Here is a 22,968-nt window from a genome sequence, read left to right on the forward strand (position 1 = left end):
ACAAATGACTGACTGTAAAGGACTAGCTGCCTATCAAAGGCCCTGAGCAGGGAAGGCCTTGGAATGTCTCAAAAATCTTGGTTGTGCAATAATCCTATTCCTTGATGATAAGAAGTTAAGAACGCACCAAAGGCTTTACTCCCCTCACTAACGAAGGACAAACTTTTGCTTAACAAGGTCGTTGCCCCCAGCTCAAAGGCACCAACAAAGAAAGTTCAGCCAAAGTTAACGGGTCTGAATGACCACCAACCCAATTGGTTGAAAGGTTTCATGCTACCCTTCCCCCTCTTATTAAGGAGACACCCCTCTCTGCTTCCTCTGATAATTAAGGCCCATCGCTTCTTATGCTCATGGGAGAAATTTAGGCAGAGACCCGAGAACCTTTGTCTACGAAAGGTGAATAAACAAAGAGAAGGCAAGCGCCCAGCACCTGAGGACTCCCGAGAGGCTGACAGACTTGTCAAGGACAGACTCATCAAGGACAGACACAGCATCCAAAATGTGGGGAAAAAGTCCTTTCTGACTCTCTGGAAACTTTTCTCTTTCTCTTCTCTACTTTTCCTTTCTCTCTTCTCTCCTTTTTCTTTCTCTCTTCTCTCCATTTCTCTTTTCTCTTCAAGCATTTCTTGATTTCGCTCTCTGGCACATACGGTAACACCTGAGAAGTTTTATGCCAGCTTGTTTTGGGGCTTGTTCAGCAAGTTTCCTTATTGTGATAAGTGATTGCTTATTTTAATACTGATATGTGATTGCAAGTTTTATAAGTGGTTGGGGTTTTTAGCATTGTTGGTATGGAAGGAGCATTAACACTCACACGTATGCCACAGGCAGGCAGAAGCTGAAGGGAATTAGACGTTCCCAAGTGACATATTTGCATATGCCCAGTGTGGAGCAGACTGATGGTCTCCTTGGGATGTGGATGTCCTGTCCCCATCACCTAGTGAGACTTTCACAAGTGAGACCTTTTGAGTCCGAGTCCAACTCCAAACTTTCTCCTCCCATTATTTGAAAGTCTATTTCTAGCTCCTGTTCATCAGTAACACAAAGCAACTGTATCACATCTCTTTAACCTGCATCTTTTTTTGTTTTATTTTGTAACCTGGTACAAATAACCAGTAGCAGTAGTAAAAGCAACCACCTGTTCCTGTCAACACTTGCCAGAGTTAGGCAGAACTCATCTATGTTTCCTCCTTAGCATCCAAATGCACTAACAAAACCTTTGCTATTTGGTATTTTATCCTTATATCTTCAGCTCAAATATGACATATGATGCTGCTGCACGACCTGCCCCACTACTATAGAGAAACTGAGGGAACTGAAATCCTATCAAGAACCTTTGAGTCCAATGAAGCACTAACTCCACTCCAAATTCCTTCTCGTCCAACTGTCTCACAAGACAGCTAAGAACAGAACTCATAAAGGCAAATTATTCCATTAAAAGTATTTGATATACATTTGCTGTCACTGAAAGTATTTTCCAGTCGTTACATTTTTCTGGCATGACACATTTTTTTCTTTTTGCTTTAATGAAAGAAAATGTTTTCTACCTTGTGCAATAGTCTGATTAGTTCCCTGAGAAATATGTTGATTACAGATGAAAAGAGGACTGCTCAAATATGTTATACTATGGCTTTAGGGCTCAAAATCTCCTCGGATAATTTTCATAAAGAATGAAAAATATGGGTATATTGTACTTCTAATATGGAGGAAATTAGCACATTTCATAAACTGATCACCAAAATTTATCATTTTCTTATTTGATTTACTCCTGTTTTGAACTTTTTTTTTTTTCCCATACATTACAGGTTTGCCTAGAATTACTGAGATAAACTTTACAATTGAAACTGAAAATTACAAGAAGCCTGCATTTTGCTTTCATAATCATCAGTGTGTAAACAGGAAGTTTCAGGAATCAATGCATTTTTACTGTATTTTACAGGCCCAACTCTACTGCTAGCTAGGGGTCAGGGTATGGCAGAATTCCTGCAGTTTTTAAAGTTCTGGAATGCTGCTCACTAGTCACGACAACACTTTTTGGAGCTAAATTTCTATTCTTTACACACATAACAGATTCCAGAGTTAGCCTCAAGTACTCCAGTGTTCTTTCACATGAGATTTTATCTATTTTGTTAGCAAAATCAATTCTTAGTTTCCATTTTACTGACAGCCTTCTAGTATGCTACTACTGCTAACTTCCACTATTTGTAACGTCTCATACCCAACATCTGAATTACAGTCAAAGTATTTTGATATTGGATTGTCACACTTGTCAAACTATGTCTTGATGGCTCCCACTTACATATCTTCCCTAAGACAGGTTTTTGTTGTATTCCTTGTATTACAGGAATTTGGATTAATGTCCATCTGAACTGTTTTAACTATTGACAGACGTGAAAGTTTACTGAATTATACTAAATTTTAATGAATGTATAGGAAAGATTCATTTTGGCTACACAGGAAACCTAGCAAAAGGAAAAATTAAGCTCAGAATATGCTGCAACGTCAGGATCTGAACACACCAGAAAAGCATCTTTCAGATTATAACTATGTTAGACTAAGCATGGCCAGGTCATAACATTTATTTTCTCCGTGAACAGGAAAATCTGTATTCTAACACAGGCAGTAACTTACATTTTTCTGCTAATGTAAACACACATTCACATGAACTCACACATTTATACCTGAAAAGAAGGTGGCTGCATGTTTTACAATATCATACTAGTTTTTAAAATTGTGCATTTTTTTCTAGTCACATAATTACAAGGAAATAAATAAATAGAACATAGTTGTTCTCAGCTTTTAAACATAATGCATCTGTGAATTTTATTACATTATCATCTTGGACTAGAGTATTTGCCAGCAATATTTGCATTGATAAACAGCACCCTTGAATAACCAGAGGCACATATATGTATTTGTATAATGTTAGCTTATATATGCAAAGAAGGCACCCTAAGGAATTTACTCTATGATCCGATAGTTAGATTCAGCATTGATAAACTAAGATGCTGTATATAGTTATTTATAAATTTATTGGGCAAGAATTAATTAAAATAAAAAAAAGTTCAGACATTCCCACCCTGCAAAAAATTCACTGAATTCCAAATCAGTATGTTGCTCAGTGACTATGTCTACATTGGCACGTATTGTGGACTACAGAAGATGTGCAGAGTGAAACAGTTGGTGCTGAGAATCTGAAGTCCAGAAAAAACGCATTACAGGTGCTCTTTATTTTGGCTGACCTCTAGTGTGATTCCAGGGACTGAGGGTCCATTTGTGGCTGCAGCACCCTTCTGGTGCATTCCTGGAGCACATCTTCCAGTTAATTTAAACCAGAAGGATCCTGGTGAATGAACTCTAAGACCAAGGCACTGTAAAATGAGACCATTGTGAGATTCATGTCCAAAATGCACTCCTAATCCAAATTGCAATCCCAGTGTGAATGCACCCTATGTGAACTCATACAGAGGCAGGTCCTAATCCTACCCCTTTGAGAACTCTCTTTTCACAGACCTTCTGGAAGCTGTTGGCAACACAACCCCTCAGATGTGTTGGCTTCATGCACCGACCAAATCAGCTACTGGAGCTACAATCTCACAGTCTAAGACACTGTATACATACATTCTGGTTTGAGCTGCTTACGACAAAACGAATTTGAAGGGAAAAATATAACTTTTTTAAAATAAAGGAGGCACTAGTGAACTTTTATCTTTTTTAGCTAAAAATGTTAGCTTTTTTTTTTTTTGGTCAGAACAAAAGAGACAGAAAGCTGGAAGTTGGCTGTCAGAATTCAGAAAAAATCTACAGTTGTGCAAGTCAGAAATTGTAATAGTCTTTATTACATAATTTACTATATTGCTGAGACTCTTCAGGATTGTTCATGATATACTCTTCAAAACTTTGTTCACCTTAGTCCTCATGTGCTATTCTCCAGGCAAAGACACTTTTTTCTGTGTCCTTGAGATCTTCAGTGTCACTGGATCAATATCAGCTATAAATGCTTCCTTGGGAGATACAGACATGGAAACATTTTAAGCTTAAAAAAGTGCTGTTTGGGCTGAACGGATTATCAGACCTTTGTGGCCAATGCTTCTCTTTCCTGTCGAAGGAAAAGCGGTTCTTCTGCAACTTAGTAACCTACACATAGCAGTCAACAAGAATGATTTACTACCGTTTCCAGTCAGAGTCAGCTTAATGAATACAAGCACCACAGCCATGCAGGTGACTTTGCATCTGCCTGCCTACTTTCAGAAAGCGGAAATGAGGCTTTAGACAGAACTTAAGAAATGGATGCTTGAGTTCCTTCAGCAACTTAAAAACAGAAAAGCTTTCTGATAATCTACAGCACATCAGATTCTGATTTTGGTTAATTGCACAATACAGACATACTGCCCTTTGCACCCTGTCAAAAAGGAACAGCATCAGGCAGCAGCAGAGTGGTGCTGAACCACACAGAAAGAAACATATGGCAGGAGGGCACTGTGCTGCCAAGAAATTGAGAGGACAAAACACAACACAGCAGCACCCTCTATCCCTACCATAGATTTCCCCAAGATCTGTTTAGAAAACTAGGACTCTGACAAAGTTTGAGTCTAAATGTACTCTGAGAAGATGCTTTTGTAGCCATTTATTTTTTCCTCAAGAGCCTATACTCATAACAAAGGTCAGGATTTTAATGCTCACTGAAATGCTCAGAGCCACAATAGTGAGCCTATTTCCACTCACTAAAGCTTCCATCTGTGCCACTGCATATATTTGCTGTCCACATGCCACTTACATAGTACTGAAGGGACAGTGTAGATATCTACGTGCTGGCAGCTGAGAATCAAGGCTGCAAGATTGCATGCTACACCTTATCCATCAGCTTCTTTCTTCCTCCCACTGATCAAAACATAATAGTCTTGATTCAAGCATCATTAAACGATTGCCAGTCACCATTGTACTTACTTCTCCTAGTGCCAGTTCACTATAATAGCACTACCCAGACTAAGGCTGAGTAACTCAGAGCAAAGAAAATAATGCCAAGTTGTCATTGTTTAAAAGATTTCAAGTAACCATCACTGTTGCTGCCATTAAATGATATTTCGGGTTTGTTTTTTTCTTTTTCAGATATAAAGAGTATAGGAAATCCTTTCATGGCTGTAAGCTTCCCTGGGGAACCGAAAGGAAGCATGGAGGAATTGCATTACCTGGATTGCCAGAAGACCACAGGGCAAAGGACAAGTCTCCATGGACATTTGTGAAAGGACATCAACATTACGGTAGTGATGCATGCCCTTGGCCAAGGTAGGCTAGACAAATACTTCTCAGAGTCAAAATGTTTAAGTGACAGGGTTTTAACAAGAATAGCAACAGAGAGATAACCAGTTAGATGGTAATATAGACCAAGACATGCAAATATCTGCATTCCAAAAATGGGTAATTTAAGCTTCTGCCCTTTTCCCATTGTCCTAAATATTAATGTGGGAATATACTGGTACTCGCAAATCTATGCACAGTGTTTTGCTGAACACAGTTCCAAATGACCATATGTATTTTTTGCCCATCATTTGATAATTATTTATTGTTAGCTGTTGTCCCAAACACCCTTCCTGACCTTAAAAATGTCACTATTGGCCTAACTTACACTGATGCTCAGCATCCACAAATCCCACAGGCATAAACACAAAAAGCCAGTGCTCAGCTTTTTCAGAAAGCTGTTGTAAAAGAAGAGATCTGTCTAGACAACAGCTGAGGAGAAGAGCTCTGGGGTATGCTTTCTGAGTCACGGTTCCTTCTTCTAGCCTCTTACCACAAACAATTTCTTCTTTAGAATATATTCAGGTTCATGCCACTTTCACTGAAACCAGTTCCAAAACTTCTTGTTCATCATGATGGCATTAGTCAAAACAAACAAACAAACAAACAGGCTGACTAGCTAATAGACAGATAGGCAAATGATGATGCCAAATCTCTGTTGCTGAGACACTCAGGTTCAAATCATCATTACTGACTTCCAGGAAAGCTTTGAAGGCAGAACATGCCGCTGCTTAGGGCTAACTTGGAGAAGTTCAAGGATAGCCTTCAGCCCTGAAGGCTTCCGGAGAACAGGAATGAAAGATGCAGACCAGGCATCTGCACGGCTGCCCAAGGGTTAAAGCATGACTCAAAGACTGGAAACATGCCTTCCTGTCCTTGCTCTGCTCTGCGTTATCATTAACTAGCCTCTCTGTAAAGTAATCACAGAATCACAGAATCATATAATGTCTAAAGTTGGAAGGGACCCATAAGGATCATCAAATCCAACTTCCTGCTCCTTGCTGGACTAACAAAAACTAAATCATATGATTAAGAGCGTTGTCCAGACACTCCTTGAACTCTGACTGGTTTGGTACCATTACCACCTCCCTGAGGAGCCTGTTCCAGTGACCGACCACTCTCTCAGTGAAGAATCTTTTCCTAATGTCCAATCTGAACAAGGTGACGCCTCATAAGAAGGCAGATGAGACACAGGAACTACATACCCCATCTCAGAAAACTAACTTAGCAGTCAGAAAGAGAGAAGAGGTTTGCAAACTACTTTATAAAACCGTGATCATGACATACTTCTGTTGTTTGTCTTGAGCAACTCTCATACTAAAGTGATACTGCAGAAAAATTGTTCAGAGTCTAGCCAGATGCTCACAATCCTGACAGTGCTACTGTAGAGGCAAAAGAGAGTAGCCTTTCCTCCACATTAAGTTTCTGTGTTACACGGATTAGCTTTCAGGTAGGTAGCAGAGCTGCAGTATTCCAAATGGCACCACCTTTGATGCTCTCAGTGAAACCTACTGGAGATACAGGCTAGAAATTAATTAGGAATTTACCCTAGTGTAAACAACTATAGAGGAGAAAGCTGAAGTGAGCAAGATGAAAACAAAGTATTTTCATGGCTAGGCCTCTGACAGCACTGGCACAAATTTCAGCGGGAGAATTATGAGAAGCCCAAATAAGTATGTTTATAATACAGCTTGTAAATAAATCTTCAGGAAATATCCACAGTGAGAAATATTTTATTTTTATGGAGCAAATATTGCTTTTTCTTAAGAACCATACAAAAATACTTATATAAAATCCCACAGTTAGGGTTAATTTAAATATAACCTTCTAGTAAATAAGACATTATTAGATTATGCTGATATTGGTATTTTCTATATATGTGCAGGACTTTGGGCTGTGAAAGTATAATACACAGGGCAAGCACTGAGTCCCAGACTCTGTGGTTCTAAAACTAGTGGTAAGAGGGGTGTGTTTGCTTGTGCTTCATTTTTTAAATAAATTTGTAAGATGTCTATGAAATTTTACAGGAAAAAAGTAAAGAACATATTTTCCAGTGCACTTCTACATAACTGATCTGTGGCTTTTATACATGCTGGCAATTTTCCTACATATAAAGCTACAGAACCTACAGGAATTTTTGTAACATGAGAAACAAGGGGCTGGCAAAGATAGCTTTAAGAGGAAAATGAAGTGATGCTCAGCGCTACCCAGCAGATGCCAGGGTGCAGGGAGAACACAGGAGAACAGCTCAAGAGAGCTTATTTTTACAAGTGGTGGAGTCACAGCTGAGTTCAGGTTGGAAGGGATGTCTGGAGATCACCAGGTTCTAACTCTCACCCACAGCCAGGCCCCTCTCCAAGCTACAGCCAAACTAGTACAACTACACATTCTCTTCTGAGTGGGAGAGGCAGATTCCAAGGCAAAAGCCATCCACCTCTTGATTCAAGTTAAGTACAAGTAACACAAAAACATCTTTCTACAGATACAACTACTGCCACTTTGCAGAGGCACTGCTCCAAAAGACTTAAAATGCAATGTATTACTTATTGAGCCATGCCACCCACATGCATCAACCACCACAGCAGTGAAAAGTGCATCTTCACAGGCACAGCAGTTGAACTAAGCAAAAGTTAATAATTTCCAGGTTAGTAGGTTTTCATTTTAATGCTGGAAAGAGAATTTGTGTCAGTACAATCCTAGATATGCATTGATATCCCAAATCAGCATTCAGACCTCTTAAATCCCGAGTTTTGCTTTAAAGTGAGCACTGTGGCTCCATAATATCACCCTCCCGGGGCACAGTCTGTCATAAGGGAACACCCTCAGCTGTAAAAACACTCTAACTTGTATATTATGAAACAACACAGTAAAGCAAACCAAGTATAGAATGAAGTGCTGTCAGAAGGGCGTCCTGTCAGAATGGTGCACAGGACCTTGCCTCCAGGATGGAAGTCAGGCAGTGCTCTGGTATGATGGAGCTGAGAGGGGAGCAGGAGAAGTCTCAGTGACTTTAGTTTAAGATGGAGCTGCTCAGCACTTCTGAACACACAGCCTTGCATGAGAGCAGACCACAGATGCCCACATTGCTCAACTGACAGCACCCGTGGCACAGAAGCACACATTACACTGGACAGTGCTAATGTGGGAAAGTGCTTAAAGAGGAAAGAGAGGACAATAATCATTCTGAACTCGTGGTTAGACCCGGAGTATTATGAGCATATTCCCACTGGACTGTGCTATAACCTCCAAGCCTTGGGAGCCCGTTGAGCCAGCCATAAAAGTCAAAAAATCCCTTCTGACTCAGCATAATTTCACTCCCTTTCTTGCAGCCAACATCTCTTCTTCAGCCATGCAGTTAAGGCCACCCTTTCCTTTTAGCAACAGACACTTGATTAGTGTCAAGCTCAGCTTTAGCAAGGCCAGGTCAGAATTATAAGGCTATTTCTAATATCAGGAAAATCTTACTGGTTATGGTTGACTTTTCCACCCACATTTCCTTCATTTTGGCACTCCCATTTGCTCCCTTTGCTGTTGTGGGTTTTTTTGTGTTTTGGTTTTTTTTTTTTTTTTAACCTGAACTGCTTTGTTTTCTATTGTTTAAAATCAAAGATAGGTATGCTGCTGTCTTCTCTTCAGATTCTTTTCAGTGAAAAGGATCATGCAGTTTGGCTGGACTCTGGGAGCCTTTCGGCATCAGAAGGAGCTGAAAGTGATCCCCATAATGTAGGAATAACTTAGCTTCCTATAGGACCTAAAGTTGGAGCCTGCACCCATTCAAGGCATTCCTACAGCTCCTGCTGAGTGTTAAGCGTGTGTGGTGAGGGGCTGCCAGGGCCAGGCCTCCGGAGAGGGAAACACCCAGCATTCGCAGGAACTCTGCATTAAGGCGTGGGTGCTCAGCACCTCCAAAATCCAGCCCTGCATGACTTAGATTTTGAAACTGAGGATAGATTTCCACACTGGTAGCAACTGAGTTTTGATATTAAGGGTTATCGGAGAAATCAAGACAGAAACATATCAATTAATTTGGATTTTTGTAAGGAAATAGATCATAAGCTTTCTACATTGTTGCTTTCTCTTTGCACAGAGGCCTTCCCAGTGAGCAGTACTACGATGTCACCCAGATGAAAAAAAGTGATACGCGTATGAATGATGAACTGTATGTTTAAACTGTGTGTTAACCAGACTGTGAATTTTGTGACTATAACAGCAAACTGAAAAACTGAATATTCATTCCACTCTGGTGATACTATGCACATATGGTATGAAGTGCAGATAAGATATGAAATTTGAAGGGCCATGTTCTGTAAAAAGGGATTAGCTAGTAACAAAGGAGATCAAACACAGTTGAGAAGGAAAATCAGAATACGGCACTGTACCCCTTCTGTTTAGTAACTCTTCAACAAGGGCCCTGAGATCGCTTTACAGGTTGTCCGTACTTATCAACTTGTAATACTCCAAAATATTACGCTTTGTACTAGTTAGAATCCAGATTAAACTGAAGCAACTCAAATAACCATGACACCACGTGTATTTCAGTCCATTTTTCTAGTATGTGCATATATATATAGATGTATTTTTGGAGGAGGCTTGGCAAGGATTGTTTTCCTTACTGCTGCTGCTCAAGAAAATCAGATTGAGTGAATCTGGATGCTGCTGTAATCCTGCAATCCAGCATTCTGCCACTTGATGGCACCAGCAAAATGCTTAAATTTGTTCAAACTACCGAGATTTTAGATTACGGTAATTTAAAGTGTAAATGCAAATTCTTCAAAAGCAGAAAATAAAAAAGTTACACCTCTCATATTAGCATTGATAGATAGGACGTATTAGAAACCTGAGAATAATTCTTCAACAACTGATGTTGGTTATCTTCATAGGGCTGTGAGAGGCATTGTTTGACCCCACCACTCTCCCTTTAGCCTCCCTGCACATGAGATACCTGCTCCCCATTTTGTGTAAACTCAGACACTCTAGAAAAGCAGGAGAGCTAACTGTAAACAGGCCACAGAAGCTACAGAAGGAAACCTGCAACCCTGTTCTTTGTAGCCCACTGCTTTTTGCAGGCTTCTCTATTACCTCATTACAGCACACAGCAGAAGCAGAAGCAAGCTTGGTTACCTACAAGAGTACACAAGCCAAACTCCTTTTTACTGGGTCAGCTTATGGCCTTTGACCAGCAATGCACATTAGAGGCATTGGCTGTACTGTTTCTGCAGAATTTGATCAAAAGCTACAAGGAAGCAGCAGGTTTCCTTGCAATTTCCCTACGCGCTAAGTGATAAGAACCAGCCTGTGCACTTTTGTAAGATAACAGAGCACTTTTAACAGTAGTTTTAAAACCAACATCCATGCAAAGTGGGCACTCTCATGTCGCACAGTCAAGCTGGGTGGTTCTGGTTTACTGCCTAATCCATTCCCAAGAAAACTCCATCACCCACAGTGGAATGATGCTGGGGAACAATCTGGTCCACTGTGACTCAAGTAAATGTCCTGTTATGTGACATTTATATTGGTATCCCTGAAACAGCAGAAACACAAGCAAACTGTGGAGTAAAACTTAAAACTGCCCTTTGCAGGGGATAGGAGATCTGCTGTGTTTTCAGTAATTCCTAGGCTAGTCAACCTCAAATGCTTCTTGGTTAAGGATGGTCTGGGACCCACTGGCTTCACGGCAAGAGTGTTACTCAAGCCAGTTCCTCACCAGAAAGGATCATCCATGCACATGGGCTGAGGCAGAAATCACAACACCTTTCTGGGCATTTGCTTGCTGAAGAGGAAGCAGCCAGGGACTGCTGTGACTCTACGCCCTTGTGCTAGCTGTATAAGGAGGAAGGAGGTTTTACACACGAGCAGTTCAAACTCTGCCCATGTACATATTGAAAAGTACATGAACTTGGACTCTGAATATTTGATCAATGGCACATTGATGTACTTTTTCCATTATTTTGCACTCACATCTTAACCTGAAACATGCTAGGTCTCTAAAAATATTTTATGGCCTTTGATTTGTCCTAGTTTGAGCATTTTCTTTTCCTATAAGGTTGTATTTTCTTGGTCTTTGAAAGACTTTTAAATTGAAGGAAAGAATATGCCCTTTAAAACAAAAAGTGAAATACACCAGAAACAAAATCTTCCACGTCCATAGTCCAAGGTCTTTCAGAGCAAATATTCTTCCTGCTGTCAGGTAGTATTAGGTGGTGACAGCCACACGGAACTTTTCCTGAAAAATACTCTCCAAGTGGTGCTCTGCAGGCCTACCTGGGAACTATTAACATTCAGTTTATTTACCTTATAGCCTGTGAGGGCTCCTTTGAGCCATTACTGTCTTTTGTGGGAAATGAATTACCAGGCATTTGCAATAACTCTACACTTTCATGGGACAACTATGCTTTCACCTTAAGTATGCACACTACATATCCTTGTGCTGTTTTGCACTAGAATTAATAATTTGTTTGTGCAGATGTGCTTTTGTAAGTGCATTAGCAGTAGGCCACATACATGTGCCGTCCCAGTCAAACGTACTGGAGAAAAACAGCTGACTCCTCCCTTCTAAAAGTGTAATGAGTCCTCAAGTTCACATCAAACCAGACTGCAAAAATCATGAAAGGTCTTGTAAAACACCCTTCAGCCATTGCCAAGAACCCTAGGTATACACACACATACACACTACACCAGGCTAGAGTGTTTGCAGCTGCCCTTCCACAGACAAGTCACACCAATCAGGTTTTTGGTGGGTTCACTGACAGCACAGAATGAATGAAACTGGCTTTTTTCCATGTGGCTTTAAGCTGCTTTCACTGTTCATCATGCTACATAGCACTTCCATTCCTCTGGCTGCCCCTCAGCTCCCTGACCCCTGGTGGTTCCCTGACCTGCAGCTCCCTGACCAAGCAGGTTTTTAGTTTAGGCAAGATAAGTGACTGCCTCCTTTTGCAAGAGCAAAAGGCTGCAGAGAAAGCCAATTTACACATGTGAAATGTTTTCTTCTCCAGTCATAATTTCCTTCCTGTTAAAAATGGCAAGAGTGATACATCTTATTCTCTTAATAATTTACTGAGTATGTGGGAAAGAGCAGCAAAAAGTTCTCTGGCCTGATCTAGAAAAGAAACTGAAAGTCATGAGGCTCCCAGATTGCATCACTCACAGGCCAACAGCACACCTGAGAGAAGAAACAGCTCTTCAGAGGCTCCTACCATGTGCTGGAGAGCAGAAAAATAGTGGGAAGTGGAAGATCCTCATGAAGGTCACACAGGTTCCAAAGTGTCTTTTATTACCATTACTGAACAAGTGCATCTCTGCACCCAGTGCTCAGCACCACATCAGGCGGGGAGCTACAAAACTACTGCAGGTGAAGCCAGTGTTTCCACAGGGATACTCTCTCTCACATGAAATTTGGTTTATGCCTATTGTATCAAAAAGTGTTTGATGAGTGTCCTTAGTGCACTCGTTGCTAGGGAGATGGGATGGTGTCCATTTTTCTGGGATTTCCAAACTAGGAGCGTAAGTCCCTCCAGCTTGAGTCTGACTTCTTTTCAAGAGACTGATAGATTCAATATGCTCTGTGGACTGAACAGAAAGGTGCAGACAACATAATACTTAGCAACTGTTTCTTGTGTGATACTGGCAGACTCCAGTGAGTCTGCTAGAACTCCAGTGAAAGCATCTCAGTGCCAAATTGGGAAAAGCTGCTATTCTTTTCTTCCTTTACAACCTTTCTATTCTGCCATCCATTCTGGGTGGCTTCAGGCTTGATTACCCAGTTTGAGTTTTAAAAATACAAGGAACACTCTGAACAACTGTCCAGCTTTGCTCGCTGTTACAAGCTGAGCAAAGCTTCTCTAAGTTATAGCAGATCCATGAACATGCACGTTCACCCTTATTTTATTGTTCCCTTAAGTTTAGACATTATAATGAAAAGTGCTTTATAAAGGTACTTAATTAGTTCTGCCGTGCCAGAGCACAAAGCAGATTGACTGTCCTTATTTTTGCACGTTTGTATCAGGAATATGTCCAATGAATGCAATGAAGAATGTAACGATTCACATTGTGACACATTGTTTATTTTCAATTCACATTGTGTTACAATTGTACAATAATAATTACAATTGTAATTATAATAATGTGATACAATGTGAATTTAAAAAAAAAAAAAAAAGGAAGTATTTTCCTTCATGCCTACAGCACCAGTAGACATGCAGCACCAATTCTAACTGTAGAAATGGACAAAAAGAAGTATCTGTGGAATAAACTTTTAAAGATTGCTGCTCTGTAAGTGTGGCTGTTTCTATAAAAGCTTTCCATTTTCAAGACAGACACAAAGTTTGAATCAGAGTCTCACGTTGTTATAAAAGTAACAATATACAAATTGTTGTCAGAATCCAACTCTTTGATTAAGTCCTGTTATCTTTGTAGCAACACATTGAAAGGAGATCTTTTATTCGGCTCAGTTGAGGCATGAGTTATGCTGTCAGGGTAACTTTTGAGATATCACACCTCATGTTGACTGCACTGAGTCCAACGGCATCACAGAACAGATTTCACAATGAAATCCATGACTTCTGCACGTTGTATCAGAATGTGTGAACCAATCAGATCTGGCACTTGAAGTTTATCTTCAAAATACCCATACCAGTATGGAAAGAAATAAGCATGGGATTGTATTTAAATTCTTTGCGCAAGGGGGCATATTTCCTCTTTGTAACTACGCAACACCTATTTTTACGGAGACTAATTCAATTACCCTTTCAAGCAAGATCTGGTAATTAAGCCTTCCTCAGGAGATACATGAGATTTTGGAGCTCCAGGTGAACCACTTAGATTAGCCCAGTAATACTGTCTTTCAAGCATTTTTTTTTCGTTATACCACAAAGAACCACTAAGCAAATTAATTTTTTTTTCAGACATTTTTCTGACTCGGTACAATTGCCAACAGATACTTCTAGCTAGCCTCAGTGGTTAAATTCTTGCCCTTTAAATAGTTAGTGTTTTCTTTTTATTGCTTTTTAAAAAATTTATTTGAAGCATCAAATAAATGTCCGTGGTAAAACATAAATAATTTACCAGGAATGAATAAGTATTTTCTCTGCAAGTATAAACAGGATATGTTTTCTGTTCTGCATTACTGACAAAATGATTTCTTTTTACTAATAGGACATACTGTTGTTAATTAATATAGAGCTTATTACACAAAAGCATAAGAGGCTAGATTTTTCCCTTACTCCTTTGAAAAAGACATTCCACACACCACTTGTTCACACACCACTTGTTCCCAGTGTCTTTTCAGTCTTTGTCTCCTGTCAACACAAAACTCATTCCTCAGGTAATGAGTGGTATCAGCAAGAATATTGCCTGCACTGCTTACACATTGTTTTGTCCCTGATGTATATTGATTGCACTGATTCAGAGAAAATGTGGGAGGTGCACATGAATGTGGATCACTTCAGGTAACTTATTTATTATTTTTCTTCCCTAATACAGGCTTCATAAACCACCAGACAGTTTGGCTAAGTACATTTCACCTACATTAGATCTTATCCTTCCTTAATGAAATAAAAAGGCAAGTTGTTCCTCTTACACCCATAATTGCCCAGTGCAGGCTCCTTGTCAATGAGCAGCAGCAACACTACTCGGAAGAAGGCTCTCTTGAATGAATCATGAAATAATAGGTGCAGCCAGTTAGCAGTGTTTGCCTAGCACACCCACTCTCCTAACAAATACTGATCTTGCTGACCTTCCTTTCAGCTAATTGGGTTTTCTCTGTTGTGCTGTTCATGACCTCTACCTAATCTGAATTAAAGTGTTTGGGAGCACTACCAAGCACAGCTAAGGGATCTAGCGTATGTATAAAGCAGATTTATGAGAGATAAGCTGATGAAAAGCCCATCTTGGTACAACATCTCATTACATCATGATGCACAGCCTCAGGAATTGAATTAATTTGGCTCCTGTATAAGGTTGAGACTTTGCTTTCTACAGCAGTTGGGGAAAGGTGTTTGCTCTCACTAAGATGCTGTCTGCTTTTGCAGTAAAGTTTAGAAGAATCTAAATGGGCTGCTAGTCTCTCTTACTGGAATAAACCACTGTTTTAATTTTCCTCTGAAGATTTCAGGATTCTCTTGATTTTAATGAGTTTTTAAATTATTCTTTCATTTAAAAAATGAAAGCTGAAAAGAACAGCTTCAAGAACATGGCCACTCCATGAAATACAGGTTCTCAGTATTCCATAAAACTGTCCAGTTTAGCTTTACCCTCTTTCCTCCCAGAAATAAACATCTTCTTAGAGGCAAATTTTGATTTCACAAGCACAAACTCAGTTACTGTTCATTCGAGCAGTGCAAGAATCAGAAGTCCACATTTTTCTTTCCTCAGTTCTCATAAAAAAGTAAATGTGAATTGGTATGACTTATTATGTGTAAAAGCTGCAAGGCAATGATCATTGTGAATTCCTTTCAGGGTGCAAGACAGGATTAAAGAACTACGATATCGTCTTTCTGATTCTCACATCTCTCCCCGTCCTTGCAAAGTGTTATATTTAATGCTAAAACTGTGAAATGAGAAATAAGAAAATTTTCTTTCTTTTTGTCCTTCCCCCTGCCAACTCAAACCAACTCAAGACCACCATGCCTGCCATTTCCCACCTCTCATCCCTATCAGACACACATCTCTATGTGTGCCATGTTCCCAAACTTCAGATCACCTGAAGATCAAGACACTGGGATTGATGCACGCAGTCATCAGCCTTTCCATCCCAACGTCTGTACCAAGGCTTTTGATGTGGTTGTTCTGAGGAAAGCAAGAGGTAAGACAGCACTCTGTTGGTTTACCATTTATTCTTGAAACTTATTTATAAACACCATTGAAGTAGTGATGACTTTCTAATGAAGCTTAACAGAGCCAGAATCTGAATACATCAGTGGTCAAGCTAAGCACCTTCACTTAAACTGGAGCTCTGTTGCAGTCTCCATGGAGTGGAGTCTCCTCAGTGCTGAGAATGACAAATTAACCCCTGCCTCATGAGAACACTTTGTAGCCTCAGAAGCCAACAGAGCATTAACATAGGTGTTAATCCCCACAAAAGCAAGATGGATCACTTAGTGTATCTTATATCTTCTGTCAGACAAATAATTCTTCACAGTCCAATGGAGTCAAAGGGAAAGGAAAAAAATGTGTCAGCAGGATCAAAAACTAGCAATTTCTGGGCCAAAGTCATGCCTGCCTTATCTTTGTGAAATACAACAGAGTTACGCCTGAAATTAGTGCTGAATGATTTAAAATATTTAATCACTACACAGATGGCAGAACAAGGTCCAGAGATAAAAAGCAAGCCTTCCTATCCCTTACAAAGACTGAGATGAAGCCCTAGTCATTCGTTATTGACAGAACACCATGTAAGCCATCATGAGGTGTTTGTTTTTAACCCCAGCAGCATTTCACCCTGAGAATGTTTTACATAATACATCGGAGGAAAAGGGTACAAAATTTTTGTTCTCATTCTGCTTTTCCCTGGAGTTATTCTGTTACATTGGGATTTTAACAGGTACTTCATTTCAGAAGACTTTAAAGATCAGATGCATGAACTGATGAGCAGTCCTGGCTAGCTGGTGACCACACAGGGTTATGGGGAATTTGGCACAGGAGAAAACCAGCACCTCTGTGTGCCATGGCAGTGCTTGCCAGGAGGGGTTTCGCATAACTGTGTGATACAGAAGTGTATACCAGCATGGATAAGAAGCTTTTCAGCAAACTAAAAGCTGATAATGTTAAGTAAGAAGTCAATTTGCATTAATTAGCTGCCATTCCCAGTCACCTGCACAGTGCTGTACAATTATGTATATCATTGGGTAAATGAGCGATTTTTAGTGGGGTATTTGTCCAGCCAAACCCAAAATCTTTCCACAGAAATATATAATGCTAGGAGTAGGCATTTTTAGTCAGTTTTTATTGATCATTTGTCAATTAAAGAAACACTAATGGAGGTGGGCTTACAATGCCTATTTTTAGACAACAGGAGGATCATCAGAGGCCAAGATCTATTTCCCCCAAAGCTTAGCAGGTTCAGAATTACTTGCTAAGGGGGCAGTTACCACTGGCACTTAGAAAATACTTTAACTTCATTTGCTGTTCCCTCCATACAGTTTGACTTCTTCTGAGATCAGGACACTCCAGTTCTCAGTAACTGAAGGAGAAATCTCTAGTTAAGTACAGATAACCCAGATCACACTCGGGTGACTTTTACCACTGGAAGGTTAGATTTAAAGGCTTTGTGCCTTTTCTAGCTATTATGTAGCTAATGCTGACAGCATCACTGTGAGATAAATAGGGAAAGTGAAGCAGAAAGACTGAGGAGAAAAGCAGTGATAGAACCAGGGTTGGAAATCAAGCTCTTCCAAGCATGCACTGCCGTTTCATTTTTATAAGACATCCAGCAGCACTCAGTTATGCCTCTGACAGTGACATTATGAGCACAGAGCCAACTTCACAATTCATCAAACTTTATAGTTTGTTGTTTGTAAAAATAATTCCCATAAAATGGAATAAGAATCTTCCTTGCTGATGTGTGAATCAGTCCAGAGCTCCTGAAACTGGCCATGGGCAGATGGCCTTCTGCAGAGGCAGCTTTATCTGGTGTAAGATCCAGCCTTCATTTGCTTGTCACCACCTCTCTGCCTGAGACAACTAGCCTTGCAGATCAGTTGGTGCAGACACATACATCAAGTGCTTCCAGAAAGACAGCTGGGTTATGTTATACTGATTAAATGGGTGATCTGCTTTAACCCTGCTGATTTGTACCAAAAGAGTGAAGATGAGTTCTGTCTGCAGATCCATGAGGTTGGCCTCCCAAGGTAGAAGAAACACTAGCAGCAGCTCACAGAACCTCTTAAACTGGTACAGCTGTCTATATAGTGAGCATACATCTATCTACAGGTTAAAATGCAGATCCATCTGCCATTCTGATCAATGATGATTCATTAGAACATGTTAAGTATTTCCCCTGTAGGTAATCCATATAGGCAAGAAGTTGTCAGTATTCCTTCTGACTCCCAGAAGAAGGCTATGCTATGGTCGGAACAGCACACCAACTTCCAAGTACGTAGTTCATATGGAAAAAAAGCAAAATGACCTTTTTTATTATTATTATTTTAATCAAACTTCTCTGCTTCTCTTTCACAGGACCTCTCATTTCCACACAGAGAGGTCCTGTACTGTTCCAAACACTTGCAGACCATTAATTAGCCATCATGCATACAGAGAGTGAAAAGCGACAGAGACAGTTTTCAGCCACCTCAGCTGAACAAGATCAGAAACTAACAGGCTGCCTTGTGACTGAAGTCCTTTAAGTCCTAACTAGCTCTTGTTGGACCTAGTCAAGTCACTCTGGAAAAAGAAAAAGAAGAAAGAAGAAAGAAGAACAAGCAGCAGCAATAATAGCTCCTGACCACACGTTTGGGGGAGGCAGGGTGGGGGGTGGAACTTGATTCAGAAGCCCAGATTATGGTCTGCAGCCCTTCAAAGAAATGTGTTTGGGCAGCAGTAGATCTTTGCTCCTCCTTACCTCTCCACAAGTCTTGCCAATGTACTAATAGGCTGGTGTCACCATTTCCTTGTCTTCAAGAAAAGAGATGTCCTCTTTGTGGACGGCCTTTGACTCCAACTTTGCCTTTCACAGCTGTAATGATGGAGACTAGGCTGATCCGTAAAACAGGAGTGAATCTGTTCATGAATGATCACATTTCTGCTATTCTTAGAATCATAATAATAGAATGGCCTGGGTTGAATAGGACCTTAAAGATCATCTAGTTTCAACTCCCCTGCTGTGGGCAGGGTTGCCAACCACTAGAGCAGGCTGCCCAGGGCCCCATCCAGCCTGGCCATGAATGTCTCCAGGGATGGAGGAGACTGTGGCAGGGTAACTAAATCAGGTCCAAATCACACCTGAAGGCTTGTTTTTTCAACCTGGACTGTAATTTAACTGAGTGAGACCGAGCTGTAAAGCTGATGCTGGGCTGTGATTCACACTCCTTTTATTAAGAAACTATTTGCCTTTTAGATTACTACTTCAGTTTTCTTCCTATTTGTTTCTTACATCTTCATATTTTTTCCTTCCTTTGCTGCATTTTCTCCTCAGTGTCTCACTGACAGGAGAAGTACTGTGCCAATTGTCTAATAAAATTCTGGCAGAAATTCAATCATAATACATACGACATTTAAAAGAATGATTGAAATGATTATGATTGAAAAGTCAGGAATCTTGTTACCCCAATAGCAATAAGATGGGGTCTCACAAGAGCAGAGTAGAGGGGGACAATCACCTCCCTCTCCCTGCTGGCCAGCCCTTTTTAAATGCAGCCCAGGACATAGTTGGCCTTCTGGGCTGCAAGCACACACTGCTGGCTTATGTCCAGCTTCTCGTCCACCAGGACCCCCAAGTCCTTCTCCGCAGGGCTGCTCTCAAGGAGTTCTTCTCCCAGTCTATACAAGAACCTGGGATTGCCCCAGCCCAAGCGCAACACCTTGCACTTGGCCTTGTTGAACCTCATTAGGTTCTCATGGGCCCACTTCTCCAGCCTGTCCAGGTCCCTCTCAATGGCATCCCTTCCCTCTGTTGTATCCACTGCACCACTCAGCTTGGTGTCATCTGCAAACTTGCTGAGGGTGCACTCGAACACTAGTTGTCTTCCAAAAGGGATGTAGCCTTAAGTTTGATGACAGATAAGATCTTGTCACCAATAGTGTAAGAAAAAATATCAGTAAACAAAGAAAGATACAGCCTTTGTAGACACAGTCTTATGGACGTGGCAAGGGAAACAATAAGCAGCCACTTGAGTAATAATACTGTACTGAAGATATTTTTCCACCACATTTTTACTTTTATTAGCATTTACTAATCAAATAATCAGAGGTAGGGGCAGTGGGGGAAGCAGCGCGTGTTATTTCAAAAGTTTAAACCAGTTTTTTCATCCAGCACACATATTTGGGTTATACCACACCTGTTTCTTCTTATCCTTCAGCTTCCTAAGTTTGCCAAAGAAAAGGGTCAAATATATGATCCAAATCCACCAAAAACAGTGGTCCCCAGCTCCTCTTTTAAAGTGCCAGAACATAACCTCTCCGCAAGAACAGCCAATATGCTACGGAACACTGAAAGAGCTCTGGGGATCACAACATACAGTCGGGACTTCACAGGTAAGCATTTTTTGTCAAATTAATTTACTTGGGATAGCAATGAAAGACCACAAATTGTTAGCCCCTACATTTCTCAGATTAATTTTTTGTCTTTTAATAACAAATGCCACACAAACTACCTAAAGTTTTTCAGGGGGACTGTGCCTTAATTCTGATTTTCCTAACCAATAAAAATGTGTGACAATAAAATATGTCTCCATTAAGGAAGAGGTCCTATGAATCCTCTTATTCTGGATAACTACTATATGAAAGCAGTTGGCAGATTAACTGGAGAACTAGGTGAAGACGTGGATCTAGTAAGTACTGCATTTACTAAGAATCTCATGCTTCCATCACAAGTAATACTGGCAAGAGCATTACCAGATTCAGCTAGCAGAATTAAGCCTACCCTTTCATAACACTTAAGTGTAGGGCAAGGCTCACTCTAAAAGAGAGGCAAATGTTCAGCATACTAAAACACTCCTGACACAGCTGGTTGATAGAACTTTTGTAATGGACTGATTACTTCTTCAGGGTTTACAGAGAGGAAAGCTGTTGTGACTATTGGCTTATTTTTCATGTTACCATTTAAAGTTGCCACAAACACATGACAGCAATTCAAAGGACCTTTTGCCTTGAGAAGTATGAGTAACAGTCTCAATAAAACAAATTGGCAGCTTTCATGTGACTAGTGCAGCACTGCACAGACTGAAACATATTGGCTAGGTGTTCAGCTGGTGTTAATCAGGAGAACCTCACATGAACTCATTTAATAATTGACCTTGTACCATTACAGACTATTGCCTCTTTAGTAAGTGTACCGGTTTAAGTTTGGCAGAGTTTCTATGATTCATCCTCTGCCACCTACATGAGTGATTTGCCTTACTTCCTTAAGGGTGCATCAGTCACATTATCAGACTCTATTTTAATGCAAAGGTTTACTCTAAAGAACACACAAAACTCCATGTTTATTGTATTCAACAATTTTTATATTCTGTGTGTCCTATATAAGAGAAAAGATACTATTTTTATTAAGTGCTACCCAGGCAAATGAAGCACAACATGGTACATAAACACAGCAAAACAAGTTGAGCTGCTTTTTGCTAATACATTATTACCTGTAATGGCTTAAGCCTTTCAGTGACACATGCACATTGTCATGTAGAGTATACACACATCTAGTTTATTCTAACCAATTAAGCAATTCTGCAGTTAAAACAGAAGGGCTAGATTCCTGTTCACCCTTCCACAGCACTGCTGCTTTACAGCACTTCCAGGTTCAAACTGCACAGACATAAAAGAAGCAGGGCAGCTAAGTAAGATGCTGTTATTTTCTTAGTTATAGTCCAAACATGGCCCTAGATGAAAAGTCCCCAAATTGTCCTGCTTTTTTTCTATTGGATGAAAAAAAAAAATCTAAGTAAGGAAATCTGATTTGAAATAGCATTTACAAGTTTCTGAGTGAATCCCTGTACCTGCAATGGAAAAGCTGTCTAGCTTTTTCTCCAGTGTGACGAAGAAACAAATATTTTGCTTTATGATGATGAACGTTTTAAAGAACACCTTCAACATCTTGTCTCTGGAAATGAAAATCTAAACTAGCAGCTTACATTAATTCAAAACTTAACAGTTTTATTGCCCTCTGGCTTACAAAGTCTGATCGGTAGAAGCCTATCCTGGGCCATGCTGATTTATCTGAACAACAGCATTCCACTTAAAACATACATACGTTAAATGTCAAACACTCAGAATGTTCATCACAGTAACTGCTGAAGTCCATTCTTTGGCTATAGGATTCAAATGTACTTTATGTTTGAATAGTTCCTATCAAATGTAACTTTGACTCTGCACCAGTATCTAAAAGCTCAACAGTACAAATGACTAATACAGAGCAATATTATTCAAGCAGTGAGTCAAACTGTGGTTAAAAGAGCTAAAAAGCCACATGCCACTGGGCACCCTCAGTCCCACTTGCAACAGTTCCTAAAAGAATTTTAAAACACACTAATGCAAGTCATAATTTATACTATCATATTGCTTATGAGATCACAAATGGAAGACAGATGCTTACAGAATAAAGGAGAAGAGAGCACAAGACATCTGCACCCATTTATATCTATGCATTGGGATGGAGCAAAACATTTTATTTTCCAAAGCATAAAGACTGACTCTAAGATCCCCAGGTGGCAAGGCAGGAACAAATGTCTGGGCTGCTTCCCTTTGTCTGGGAGACTCCTAACTGAGCCATTTCACTAGTCTCAGACAATGGTCTGCCAAAGTAAGAGACTTAGATGACAGTGTAAATCCTGCTCCTTCCTTCCTATAGAAAGAAACATTTCTGCCTAGTCCCTCACAAGCGAGACCTCTCAAAGGGTGCACTGCACGTTTACTTCAAGGTCGACGTCCCCATGAATCAATTCTGCAAGAACAGTACTCCTCCAGTGTTCAGGTGCTTTCACCTTTATGCAGAGTTCCTACTGTCACAGAATCACAGAATGTTAGAGA

The 22,968-nt window shown here is 40.2% G+C and overlaps 1 protein-coding gene across 1 annotated transcript; it reads left to right on the forward strand.

The window, feature by feature from the left end:
- Window positions 1-1,266: 1,266 nt before the first annotated feature.
- LOC104463714 (uncharacterized protein C7orf31-like) lies at window positions 1,267-22,912 on the forward strand (the record flags this gene model as incomplete). Its single annotated transcript, XM_010076153.1, has 9 exons — window positions 1,267-1,397; window positions 5,107-5,286; window positions 9,386-9,457; window positions 14,779-14,808; window positions 15,915-16,099; window positions 18,299-18,394; window positions 20,392-20,484; window positions 20,689-20,780; window positions 22,790-22,912. Coding segments are annotated over exons 1-9 (1,002 nt in total), but the record flags the coding sequence as incomplete, so codon positions are not given.
- Window positions 22,913-22,968: the final 56 nt, after the last annotated feature.

Source organism: Pterocles gutturalis, unplaced genomic scaffold (assembly GCF_000699245.1).
Source record: "Pterocles gutturalis isolate BGI_N339 unplaced genomic scaffold, ASM69924v1 scaffold14893, whole genome shotgun sequence".
NCBI lineage: Eukaryota > Metazoa > Chordata > Aves > Pterocliformes > Pteroclidae > Pterocles > Pterocles gutturalis.